At 38.6% G+C, this 14265-nt stretch overlaps 1 protein-coding gene across 3 annotated transcripts in view; it reads left to right on the top strand.

The window, feature by feature from the left end:
- POLA1 (DNA polymerase alpha 1, catalytic subunit) overlaps positions 1 to 14265 on the top strand; it is a 299723-nt gene that overhangs the window by 191837 nt on the left and 93621 nt on the right. For all 3 annotated transcript variants that reach the window (XM_061178523.1, XM_061178524.1, XM_061178525.1), the window contains one exon: positions 7368 to 7484. In XM_061178523.1, coding sequence (XP_061034506.1) covers positions 7368 to 7484 — 117 coding nt within the window. The remainder of the gene's footprint in view (positions 1 to 7367; positions 7485 to 14265) is intronic.

Genomic DNA, 14265 nt, shown 5'->3' on the forward strand with positions numbered 1-14265 from the left:
GCCGCCAGGGGCTAAACCGAGAGGTCTGTCACGACGGTAATCTGTGCTGAGGTATTTGCCATGGGGTTGTGGGTTTTGTGCCCCAAATCCCTCTAAGCTGTGGTCACAGTTTTTTTTTCTGGAAAGAAATCTTTATTTTATTCCAAGTTGAATAAGAAAAGATTAGACATGTCGTTTTGAAATTTGGAAATCCACTTTTGTGGATTTGCTTCTTTGGTGATGGCATTCATAAAATACATGATCCTACATTTACGTAAAAGCAAAAGTTTCCCAGGTTACAGCCAAAGGTCAGATGGATTTCAACTCTTCCGAATCTGGCAGAGCATTTGGGGGAGTATTTCGGAGGGGGGGGTTCTCTTCTTTTTTTTTTAATGGCCACCTGAAAAATCAATTCTTAAAACTTTTGAGAGTGTGTGAAAGTGGCATGAAAGCAAAGCAAACCTTAACAAGTTTGTGGGTTTACATTCTACATCACCTAGCAACCCCCTGGCTCAGCCAGATCTCTTGTCTACCCTTAGTTCTGTTTACAGACTATTCAGACGGTCCTTCGAAACCATGAAAGATATTCAGTTTCATTAGTACCATTCTCAAGGAGAAAATAATTAAAGTTAAATGAACAAACACTGCCTGGTGATGGTTTGAAGTCCATTCTGATTTTAAGATGCCCTTTGAGGCAACTGCATAGATAGTTCAGTTTGAACATTTGTTGTTCAGTACCCAAAGGTATATCACATTAAACCATGCCAATAAATAGCCTGGAAACAAACGAACAATAAAAATTACTTTTAGCTAGACTTGAGCAAAGAAAAGAAACTCTGCTAGTAATAAGTTTCTAGGCATGCCCTCCTGATTGAATTTTTTATTTGATCCCTACCCTGGACATCTAAGCTGATCCATTCGTACACTGAGTAAAGACAGGGGAAGAGGCCTGAGGAACAAAGCACCTCTCTTTAAAACTGATTTATTACCTGCCCTTGGAGATCAAATCATATTCCATAGAAGGCTGTGTGCATTTTAGTGAGTAGCTTAATTTCATATATGATTGTAATACTAATAATGCATGCCCTGCCACTTTCTATTTGGAAACTGCTTATGTGCTTAAAATCGACCTACTCTAGAAATTTCTGAGAGTTAAAAAAAAATTTTTAAGAAAATGTTTTTTATGTGCCTTTTTTTTCCCATAAGCCCATTCTCTGAAAAATCATTTTGGAAACAACCAAACACATGTTAAAGCTCAAAATATTTTTCAGACGTGTTAGTAATTCACTTATATTGAACACTCTTGGCAAAACTGTCTCTTCCCCCACCCCCCATTTAATAACAGTTTTCTGATTAAAAAACAATGTACACTTGTAGAAAATTTACAAAATACAGAAACAGAAGAAACTACCTAGAGATAACCACGGATGGCTTTTTAGAGTATTTCCTTCCAGTCTTTTTTTCTGTATACATATTGATGAAACTAAGCCTTGAGTTAACTTTTGAAGTTTATTTGTTAGTATGTGTACATACCTAAGGTGATGTTTTTTCAAGAGCGAGGAGTTGAGAGGCCGGAGCCGTGTTGGAAGTAATGAACAATTTTTCTTAGAGGCCTCATCACTAAAATATTAATGTGAGCATCAGAGTAGCCATTTTTCCATCTCATTCCATTTGATTCTTTCTTTTTTCCTTGTTGAAATGACTATATGCCTTAACTGACACATCCATTTATAACCATTCATGTTGGAAAGTCGGACATTCATCATGGTTGGAATATTACATCCACAAGTCACTTGTAGCTCCACATAGGGGGGAAAAAAGTCTTTTATGAAAAGATTTGTAATACAATAGAGATTAATGGAATGTGGAGAGGAAAATGCTTTCAGTTCCTCGTGTAAAGTGAAAGCAGGGCGGCTCAGAAATCTTGTATTCTTACTATTTGTATTTTGTTAGATCTCTATCATCCACAGTACATGGCTGGGTTGCATGAGCTCTTTGTGCTTTGTTGACAATTGACAGACAAAGCAAAATTATTCCTGAAGCAAGGTACTGTGTACTTAGTTGTGACCTATTATAGCCTAAGAATGTAGCTTGCTTTTGAGTTGGATGAATAGGGAGAGTATTTTATAGAATAGGCTTGAACATACTAGGAGAGATTTTAGCTGCCTATACAGAAAGATACATGTCCTCCGTTGAACTTTTTTCCCCCAAAATGTAATTTTCCTTATAAAGTCATTTCAAGTATATTTTCCCTGGTTGCTTGCACGGAGACAATTTTAACTGTTCTAGTATTGTCCTACAGTGGTAAAATAAAATTGCTGGTAATTGTTGGCTTTCTCTGCTCACAGTATAGCAGGAGAAGATGGCTTGCATGGGGCTCTTTAATGTACCTCAGGTACATCTTCTGATGCTCAGCTTCTGATTGCAAATTAAAATAACAAGGCTAGGGTATTGGATTTGATGCGAGGCAAAGCAGAACAACTTGCTAATTTATCCTGTAATATACAATTGCTGAGGTTGGAATTTTCCCACTTGTAGTGCTATTCTCTGTGTCTAAATGAGGACCACTGTTTGCATCTAACCTATCATAACAGTTTGGGAGTGCTCCATTATCTTTTCAGCAAACTGATGTCAGAGTCTGGTCCTTGCACAGATGATAAGATCAATAAGTTTCAAATAACTTGGATGAAATGACATGTGACTGTTCACTTAAAGAGATGTCTTACTTTAAAAATCAATTTTAATAATATTTAGAATTCTCACATTGACCGACGAGGCACTTTCCACTTGTTTTGTTTGATAATTTTGTTAAAAATATTTTTGTATTAACTTTGGTGAATAGTTAGTTTATGTGTGTATCTTTCCTGATTTGCTCTTTCGTCTCCTACCCTGGCACCTCTCTGAGACTTAATAATCACTCTTTGACATGCCAGCATGCTGCAGTGTAGTAGAAGATTTAACTTTTAAAGCAAAATTATGTTCCTGTTAAAACTTCCCCTGGAGATCTTAGGAAAATTTTCTCCCAGTTTTGGGTGCAAATGTGGGTCAGAAAGCAATTTGTTTTTTGATATTTCTGGAAATCCCAAATCACAACATGTCATTCTTCAAAAGCAGCTGTGGGCCCATACTGTGCACTGTCTATAAGAAGACCCGTTTTACACTGGGGATAATTCTGTGACAGAAAAATGTGACTGCACGGGAGCCCCAGAACATTTATAAATGGTTTTGGGTGAAAAGAGTATCTGGTATTCTCAAAGTGCATATAGTTTGGGGAGAGGAGCAGTTAATGGCCATTATAGAAAAATAGTAATGATATGATGAACTCTGTAACAGCACGCATGCTGGCAGACCTCGCCCTGTAACCCTGTCACCGCACTCCTGGAGAGCCATTACAGTTTAAATCATACGTCACTGCAGTACTGTGTTGTGTTGTCTCTTGAAAATCTCTGTGAATCCCAAAATAAAGCACTTTCCTCACTGTCTGTTCTGCCATCTATAACTTCAAATCCAGTATAGTTTTATCAGGAAAAACATGGAAATTTCACTTGTGTTGACTGCATAGTTGTACTATTTTGCAACCAAATTGAGAAGCAGCTCCACCTAATCTTACGGGTTATCCCTAAGTTCTCCATTTTGGGATAACACCAGGCAGAAACTGACCAGGCTCTTTCCTGGTTGGAATAGTGCATTTTGAATAATGCATTGTCAGCTGTAAGTACAGCACTGACATTCCCCAGTACCGGAGGCATATGGAGGATAATAACAGTATTTGACATTTACTGAACATTTGTGCGGGCTTTCTTATAACAACTCTAATAGGGTAAACAACTCTAATAGGGTAAACATTATTACCTCCTGTTTTATAGACGAGGAAACTGAGGCTTAGAGAGAGGTTTGGCAACTTTATACAAAATTACCTATTAATAAATGGGAGGGGAGAGACCACACTCAAGTGCATAACCTTTTCATAACCTCAGTTCGGTTTTCTTGATTGAGTGTGAACCCTTGTGCTTGATATTGGGTGGGACACTACCAGATCCAAAGTGGGTCATTCCCTGAGGGCCTGACCATCCAGTTAGGGAGGTAAAATAAGATGGTTCCAGGAGAGTGCAAAGCAGAGTGTGCTCAGTGGCAGCTGGGCTAGAGGGAGAAGTTCCTGAGGGCTGGGAAAATTTTACGGGAGAGGAAAAGAAGTGATGCTCAAGGAATGGGCATTGTAGGCAGAGGTTATACAGCATGAGCAGAGACAAGGAGTTGGCAATAGGCAAAAAGCGGTGAGGACAGTGAGAAAACCAACGCTGTGGGGCGAAGAGCTGGCGTAAGAGAATGATGAGAAAGGAGGAATGGGACCAAAGCATGTGTTCTTATCCTCTATGGAAGGTATACCATTGGGGGATGGGAATGGAGAGCCCTTGGGAAGCTACACTTGGCAAGTCTGTGCATTGGATGTGGGAGAGCATGGAGTCAGGGAAACCAGGCATGAGCTATCACAGTAGTTCAGTTTTGAGGTCTGGGCTTGAGTGAGGTTGGTGATAATGGGACTATAAGGCCAGCGGACAGATTTGGTAACTGATTGGAAATGGGAGAAAGACCCATCATATATTTGATTCAAGAGTATGAAAACTACTGTGAAGTTTTTTTCTCCTGTGAATTTTAAACCCTTTCCTTATTTTCCATAAATCTGCTACTGTGCGTTTTTATTTTATTGCTTCTATTTTATTCATTTATTTTCTTCAAAAGATATTTTTGAATGCCTCCTATGCACCACATTTCCGGGTGTGGGTGATTTCTGTGTGTGCATCCTTCTAAAAATACAGATGTACACAAATGAATAGCAGTTTGTGTTTAAGGTGCAGCTACCAAGAACACCTCAGTTACAAGTGGAAATCGATCCCTTTTTAGCATGTGCAGACAGAAACCATTTTCGTTGAGGCCTCAGAAATATAATTTAGCAATCAGAACCAATCAGTTCTTCAACCAATTTGACACAATTTCATACACAATGATTTCAAGGAATTAGTGATGCTGAGACTAAAGCAACAGGTGATAGAGTTTTGCATGTTTTGGTAAAGGTTTGTTTTGCTATTGGACAGGCCAGCGTCACCTCTTTTGAACCCTCCACTTAAAACATGGTTAAAGTAGCCATCGGAAAACTTAATGACCGTATTACTCTTGGTTATGACAGTTTGGCATTTACATGTGGCATTGCATAATAAAATGACATATTTGGATGGCAGACATCCTTAGAGTGGTTCTGGGGTTTTTTATTAAAAGCCAAACATTTTTATAGATTGGACTTCCAAAGAACTACACATTATTAAATTTTTTTCCCTTCCACTGACTTGGCAATGTACCTTTGGGCTGCATGTTATTTCCCAAATGGGAAATGAAAATAAGTTTAATTTTGTCCTTGTGAGTGATAATTCAAAGGGAATTTATACAACGTTAGTATTTTCTTTTGCTTTGTTTTTATCACCCATGAGAGGCAAAATGCACTATGAGATCTTGTAACGTAAGATTTGCGCCATCATGGAATATTTTCAAAGATCTGGCATATTTATTTTTAACAGCTCAAATGTTCCTTGAAAGGTATATTTAGCACAGTCAGTCAATATTTGCTGGGGGAACAAAGGGTTAACCAAATGTACTTGACAAAACTGAATGGAAGCAAAGCATATATTGAATATGATTAGGGCCTCTTTCCCCCATAGAAGAGTTTTATTTAAAATACGCCAAGACCAAAAGCTTAATTATCAAAATAAAACAAGAGGCATAAAGAGTTACAGGCTTCTAATATTTTTTTTCAGCCCCAGTTCCCTTCACACAGTTATCAGCATGTTTAATTTCCATGCATAATAGCTCTAGTTATTGTTGTCATTTGTAAAGGGAGATTAACAGATAGTAAGTACAAACAAACCCAAATAAGTACTGAATAGAGAGGTGACAAAGAAGAAAAGACCTCTTTAATGTTAATTATAACTGGTAGGAAGTCTAGACAAATTATATTATCTGTTTTCTATATGATTTGAAAGGACATTTAGTTAGTAACTCTGTCAGAGATGGAGTTGGGTGTTTGCTTTAGAAACAGGTGAGGTGACAATTTAGCATCTCCCTGGTTGGCAGCTCACCTGGTGAGTCATGAAGTTGTGGGAAGTTGATGGAATCAAGTTTCAAAAACATCTGAAAAGAACTGTAGCTTTTGAACATTATATTTTAAAAATTAAAAAATAATTTTAACTTCTGGGTTGTATTCTGGTACTTAATACTTTATTGTCTCAAAACATGGTAATTGACCTATCTGCTTGCTTTTTAAAAATTTTTGTTAAGAATTGAATGAATTACAGCTATGGTTGTGAAGATTAACTGATAGATATTCGCAAGTGTGTAAAGCCTCAGGTAGCAAATAGTGTCACAAACCCAGATGAATGATGAAGGGGTGGTTCAGTCCTGCATTTTTCATACATGGTTTCCTTGAATGCTACTGTTTCCTTTATTAATACACCTAAATTGATACTTCAAGAAAAAACTAGTCTCATGTTTAGCTTTATAGGCTACATTTAAAATGTATTACCAGCTGCTGCTGTCAGCCCCACGATCCCTCTGTCTCCCCCATACCTAGAACAGGCTAAAGCAAAGTATCTTGTGTCTTTAATTCTGAGGGGCCATCGATTGTGAGCTGCACTCTTAACAGCTTTTTTGGAGGAAACATAAATACATGTCATTTGTAAAGGTGTCTGAGTTTCAGAAACATTAAAATGTGAATAAAACCGTGTCCTCAAATCAAGAAAATGTGGTAATAGGCCCTAGGAATTGGAACAAACAGTTGCCTATGGCTCAGAACCACTGATTCTCTTTTCTAGTTCAGGGTCTTTTGCTATGGTAGTAGTTATATGTCTCAGATAGGTAGAATCTACATGAATCCCTCCCTTCTCTGTGTTGTTTTAGTTGGTACCATACAACTTGGTTCTTAAAGCAGCCCATAGTGAATTGCTTTTAGGCTTTGTGTAAAGCTTTTAGACCTTGCTTTCCTATTTAGATTGTAATTTCCTGTAAACCCATCAGTTTACATTCTGCATGTAATCATATGAGTTTTTATTTGGAGGTTTTGGTGTATTCGGTGGGGTTGGGGATTTCTTTTAAGTAAAGAAAATAACGTCTCATGTGATTTTTTTTTTAAACTTTATGAGTTTCCTAACTTTTATGTTGGGGGCATAGATCAAATTAACACATCAGGAAAGAAGGGTAGAGAGCTATTTCAGAATCTCTAAGGAAGGTTTGAATGCAGTGAGTCTACCTTGATCACAATGAGTCTATCTTGATCACGATAGGGTTTTTATTTGTATTGGTTGATGGTGGTGATAGGACTGAAGCATCCTTTGTCTCTCCAGGGCTGGTTGATTTGTGAGGAGCCAACATGTCAAAATCGAACTCGGCACCTTCCCCTTCAGTTCTCCCGAAATGGACCTCTTTGCCAAGTCTGCATGAAAGCTACACTTCGACCAGAGGTAACGGTCGTATCATGCTCAAGAAGTGTGTGTGTGTGTGTGTATGTGTGTCTGTGTGTGTCTGTGTGTGTGTCTGTGTCTGTCTGTGTGTCTGTCTGTGTGTGTGTGTTGGGGGGAGCTTGCTCCTCCCTTAGCTCTGGGAAGTGGATATTTGGTATATGCCCTGTGGTGACACCCTGCACACATATATTTAAGAAAATATCCAGACTTCAAAAAGATACATGCTTTATTTTTCACATCATGAACAGTATATATTTATATCTAAAAGAGAAGCTGACTAGTTCCTGTATGGGTTACTCATATCTTTGGTTGCCACTTCTTAATTACAGAGAATAGATAACTTTCCTTTGTAGAAACTGCTGTTACCTTTGGACTAGATCAGAACCCCTTTTGCAGGGGCCAGAAAACCTCCCAAACCTATACCATAAAGGGCTTATTTGATTTGTATGAGATTCCATTGTTTCTAACTAGCAGCACAGAGGAGTAGTTCTCAAGCGTTTTCTCGTCCTTAGTACCTACACCTGAGGGATAAGGCAGTCTCTCGTTGGTGACTCCCATCTGGGGAGCACATAGTCTGGAAGCACCTTACTGGTAAGATGCCTTCCCTCTGTCGCCCCCTCTGAGCATCATGGACCCAAGCAGCATTTCCCAAACTGTGCGGAGAGGAATGTTTGAAGGTCTTCCAGGCAAAGAAGGTTTTGTGATCAAGTACTTCTAGCCAACTCTGGGCTAGCCAAGGTTAAACAGGACTTATTGTGGATTGTCCTAGAACCTGTAAAATGATAATGTGAAGTCTGCCTCACCAGTACAGGACTGTAATATGCCTCACTTTCCAAATTTATCTGGTCCAAGGATTTGTAAGGATCTGGGTGAGAAGAGAGTAAGAATAGGGAACTTGTTATCTACTTATTTTTTAACTCATAGGCCAGTTTTACAACCAGATTTTATCTTCAGATCTTTTCACTGAAAAGGGTTGATACACAGGCTAGTTTTAGAAAAATATTTTAAAGTTCTCATGGGTTTTTATTTTAATTTTAAGATAATATATCATTTCACAAAATTTAACAAGAAGTCAAGAACTACAAAGGGCTACCACCATTGTTGTGTATACCCTTGTTCTTTTGCATATCCATATGTATTTTTTATGTGGTTTCGGTCATAATGAAGATAACGCTTTTGTATCATGTTTTTTTTGAGCATCTGTCTCTGTTGCTAGTTAATTTTCAGTACCAAAACTTTTAAACACAAATTTAACCATTCCTCTCATTGGACACTTTAGGCAATTTCACTATCCATTTACTAGAAAATTGTGATGAATGTTTTCCTGCTTAAATTATTTATTATTTGAAATATTTCTTATCAACAGTACATATCTAAGTGCATAAATACAATGTGGACATGATTCATGTTGCCACATTACTTTCTTAATGGATTATCTCAACTTAAGTACCAGTTTTACCACTGCCTTTGCAGCATTTGGGCATTATCATTAATTTATTTTTAACTAATTTGATAGGTATAAAATGTTCCTTGCCTTATTTAGTATATCTTTGATAATTAGCAAAGTAGAATGTAGATTTTTTAAAAAATATGGAACACATAAGTGAGAATTAGCTGTTATAGCGAATTCTTTTTACGTCAGTCTCATCCTAAGATTTGCATCAGCAGGTGCGAAAAGAAAGCAAAAGTATATATATTTAGTGTGACTCATCAATCCAGTTGTAGACTCCAGGGGAATCACCTTGCTTCATGAACCGATGCTGCCTTTGAGACTTTTTAAGCATCTAGCTCATCAAGTCAAGTTCAGTGAAAACTGAATTACTTCTTAGAAAGTCAGCCGGTCTTAGGATTCCATTCCTGGTGAGAGAAAGTGAAAGGAAAGTGTATAGCTAGTAGATCGGTAACTTTCCAGTAAATGCTGATGATGTTACTGGTAGTGCTTTAATACATCAGGTTATCTTTTATTGTTTATGACCCTTTTTTAAATGAGTGGGCGAACACATGCATTTTGAAGTATTTTTTCCCTTCATTTTCTTGTCCTCAAGATGGGAGCATGTTAGGCAGGCATTTACCAAGGTTATCAACTACTCTTCCCAGGGAAAAGCTTTCCTAGCTTAGCTGCTCAGGCCATGTTGCTGCTCAGAAGATGACCGTCTGGAATAACTGGAGGTTCAGAGCATCCTGGTTGGTGATACTGCTCTTCGCCATTCCTCACAGGGACCTTGACAGTGGGACTCAGCCCACTCTTCTGCAGTCCATTTTCAGTTGCTAGTGATGAGTGGGGAATCTCTTAATTCTATCTATGATGTTCCTGGGCTTTCCTAGTAGGAGGAAAAAGCTGCATCTTTTTAGAGATAGTTCCAAGGTAGCTCCAAAATCAGTAGTGCGATGGACAGGATCATTGTAATTACCACAGGGTTTTCCAAAAGGTCTGTTTTGCAGGATTATGCTTAACTGGGTCTTAAGTTCTGGGTTTCTGTGTCTCAGTCATACGTTACTTTCATTTAATAATAGTTTATTAAACACCTACTATATCCTAGGCACTTTGCTAGGGACTAGGGACATAGCAACGAACAGGACATTTCCTTATTTGTAAAAATAGTTTAGCATTACATGGATTATATAAAATTGATGTCTGTGGGCAAAAATAGGCATTTGTGAATATCCACATGGACAAAATCACCAGACTTTCCTAATGCTTGACTAGTGGGGACTTCAAATATGTTGTCAAGTTTGGTAAATGGTAAAGTACTTGCCTCTTACTGTGCCAGTCTCATCCTCACATGATAAATCTACTCTCATTTAGTCCTGTGTTGCAGTTGGCTTGAGTACTTTACAGAATTGACTTGGGGTATGAGAGCTGGCTCTTTTTCTGGCTCCTCTCGCCAGTGTTACGAGAAAGAAAGCTGGGACGGTTTTGTTCTCAGGGTTTTAGACATGTCTCTCTTCTCAGATACCTTAAAAAAAAAAAAGAAATCAGTTAAGTTTTTTCAGGTTCATGGCAATTTAACAGTATACAAATTGCTAATTATTAGGAGTATACTCTCTTGCATCCTCTGCACATAGGAAGTGCAGATAAATACAGGAATGAAAACTCCAATGTATGTGTAAGTTCCTAAGTGAATAGAACCCTTTTTCACACTGATGATAGAGACAAGACTTATCCAAGTTAGAGAATAATTATTTTAATATATATTTATTTTAAGGATGTATGTGGTTTTTTACTTCTTAAGGTGGCCAAGTCTGTATGGCTGTGAGCTGAACCCCCAGGGGATCCTGTATTATGTAATTCACCAAAAATAAAGCGTTTGTTTGTTTTGGTTTTTCCTTAATAGAACTAAGATTTCAAACCAAGTTAAACTTTTCCTCACTAACATTGCCATACTTGAATCCATGCTTGATAAGAAAACATTTACTTGTGACGCTGTCGGGGGCAGGAGCACTGTGGCGGAGTTTAGTTTGTTCAACAAAATTTCTTGAAGACCCCTCATGAGGAAAGCACTGAAATGACTTCCAGTCCTACTGTGGGACACCCCTAGTGTTTCTCACATTATCCTCAGTTGTAAAACTGTTAAAATCTTTTGTAACGGAACATCGGTACCATATAGGACTCTGGCCTTCAAGGGAGAAGGGAAATACTGAACTTGTGATCATTGTGTGTTGCAATTTCAAAATGGCTGTGGCTGACGGATTATTGATTTAAAAAGTAGGTTAGAGACAGTGCAAATGTTGCCAGGCTACCTGGGACAGTGTCTTGTTTCTGCATAAGTTGAAAACATGAAGATAGTTGTGGTCTCTTAAGGCAGTAATCGTAAGCTGTACAGGAAGAGAACCTTGGGACTATGATGGAAAGTCTTAAACGTCTGTATCTAGTCATGGGTTACCCTCCAGTAGACGACGGGTTTTTACCACGAAGGGCCTTTTGGAGTTCTCTGCTCTGATTTTCCTGTGCTTGTTTTCTGATGCAGAGTTTGCTAGATTCTACATGCAGATTTGCTTACCCTGAGCAGATGTTAGCCTTCCTTTTCAATATACTTTTTAAAAAAATTATCGAGGTGAAATTCACATGACAAAATTAACCATCTTAAAGTGAGTAATGCAGTGGCACTTAGTATTGCTACATTCACAGTGTTGTGTGATCACTACCTCTATCTAGTTTCAAAACATTTTCATTTTCCCGAAAGAAAACCCTGTACCTATTAAGCAGTCACACCCCATTCCTCCCCTTCTTTCAGCCCCTGGAAACCACTAATCTGCTTTCTGTCTCTATGAATTTACCTAGATTGGATATTTTATATAAATGGAACCATACAGTGTGTGACATTGTGTGTCTGGCTTTGTTTCTGAGGTTCATCCATGTTGTAACCTGTGTCAGTGCTTCATTCCTTTTTATGGCCAAATAATAGTCCATTGAATAGATATACCACAATGTATTCATCCATTTATCCATTGATGGACACTTGAGTTGCTTCATTCAACATACTTTTAAAGTTTATTTTATTTTCATTAGCTAGATAGGTCTTACATTTGGCCTAAATTTGTGTCCTGTGCCTCCCTTGTTGGTCCTAGTTCAGTTGAATGGTACTACACAAAGCTAGACTGATCCTTCCTCTGTTCTTGCCTTCAGTAAGCACCTACTCTCTGCCTGTTTTCTGAGAACCTTTTAGATATTTGAAGGTAGCTGTCTTCCTAAGCTTTCCCCTGCTAGGCCAAATATTCCTAGGTCTTCAATCATTTCTTTAGTGCTTTGCTTTCAGAAAAGTTGCATGCAGCACTTGGTGAGCTCTCACTAGCACTAGTATGGAGCAGAATAAACCTGCCACTGCCAACTTTTCTAGGTAGTACATTTCTTTGAAGTCTTTTTAAGGTTGCATTAACTTTCTTGGTATCCATATTCACAGCATTGATTCATTTTGAGTGTTTCATATGCTCAAACAGATAATAATTTCTTGACACATACAATTGCTAAGCCATGCCTTATCAGGTTTTCTGAGACCCAAGTGGTTTATTTTTACCTGATGTAAGACTCCATTAGTACTATATTAGTTTCCTAGGGCTGCTGTAATGAAGTACCTCAAACTGAGTGGCTTAAAACAACAGAAATTTCCTGTTTCATGGTTCTGGAAGCTAGCTAGAAGTCTGATATACAGGCACCGTAGGGAACTCTCCCTCTGAAACCTGTAGGGGAAAATCATTCCTTGCCTCTTCCAGCTTCTGGTAATCCCTGGCGTTCTTTTGCCTGTAAATACGTCACTGCAGTCTCTGCTACCACAGTCACGTGGCCTCCTCCCAGTGTGTCTCTTTTCTTCTTATAAGGACACCAGTCATACTGGATTAGGGCCCACTGTAATCCAGTATGACCTCACCTTAACTTGATTTTCTCTGCCAAGACCTTATTTCCAAATAAGGCCACATTCACAGGTGCTGGGGGTGAGGACCTCAATATATCTTTTTAGGGACATAATTCAACTCATAACAGATAGGAAATGTACTGAGCTGAGGAAAATGGAGACCAAAAGTAACAGTGGCTTAAACAGAATAGACATTTAATTCACTACCTAAGAAACATGAATTTTTTAATCGTGTGACAGAAAGCCAGGTGTGGATTGCTATAGATCAATATATAGGCTTAACAGTGTCATCAGCAGTGCCGGGCTTCCACCCTCAAGGTCACAGTGTGGTCCAAGGTGACTGCACAAGCTCCTTCAAGCCATCACAGGCTACAAGACAGAGAAAAGGTTGAAGGGTCAAAAGGATGCACTTCCCAGCCAAGTCATTTCTTCAAGCAGCCTTCCCAGAACTCCCACCCAACACTCCTTACATTTCATAGACCAGAAATTAGTCACATGGAGATAATAGCTTATTTTGTTACTAAAAAAAAAAAAAAGAGTAGACTGAGTATTGGGGGCCAACCAGCACTCTCTGCGGCAGAGACCTTCCAGTGAACCCTGTGAAATCTCCCTTTGCTGTGCTCAGCCCATCACTGTCCCATTGTGGATATTTTGGATCCTGGTTCTGCCGTGCACCCAGCTTTTTGGCTTCTACAGATCTGATGCTGTGATTAGCCTTCCCTCTTTTATCTTCTCCAAAATATCGATTAAAATGTTGAAGTGCATTTCTGCCTATTCCAGTGGCTCGATGCCTTCTTCCAAGTGGATGCTGCTCCATTCTAATCAGCACCCTTTGTGGAGGATTGTTCTACCGGTTGCTAATTATCTTTGCTTCTAGCTTATCATTCTCTGCGAGGGGTTTCTCCCAAGGGAAAAACCACAATGTTGCTGATCAGATGCTGATGGTCTCATGGTTTCATAACTGTTTTGGCCCCTGGAATGTGAAATCATAGGGTCCATCTCCTTCAATAATCTGGTGTTCTAAGCAGCATATTTAAGAATGTGCTTGCATGTACTCATTCTGCCCCCAGAAGCCAGTTGCTTAAGGAGAGGGCTCATATAATTTTTTTTAAATGTGGTTTTGGTAATTGGCCAGGAGAGAGTGTAAGACTCCATGTAATGACCCTAGCCAAAGAGTCCAGACTAAGTGAGGGAGTGATGAGACAGGGCTATAGTAATAAATCATGGAATGTGATATGATTTGCTGATAAATATTAACTAATTAGAACTATAGAAATAATTATTAAAACATGGACCTAAAAGAAACAAGAGATGACCTAATATTGAAAATTATGTACAGAGTTTCTAATCACCCATAGTGGAAAAGTGGAAAATCACAAACCAGAAGACATAGACCCTGCCTTTCATAGGCCTCTCTTCTTGTGGAGAAG

This window comes from Eubalaena glacialis, chromosome X (genome assembly GCF_028564815.1).
Source record: "Eubalaena glacialis isolate mEubGla1 chromosome X, mEubGla1.1.hap2.+ XY, whole genome shotgun sequence".
Lineage (NCBI taxonomy): Eukaryota > Metazoa > Chordata > Mammalia > Artiodactyla > Balaenidae > Eubalaena > Eubalaena glacialis.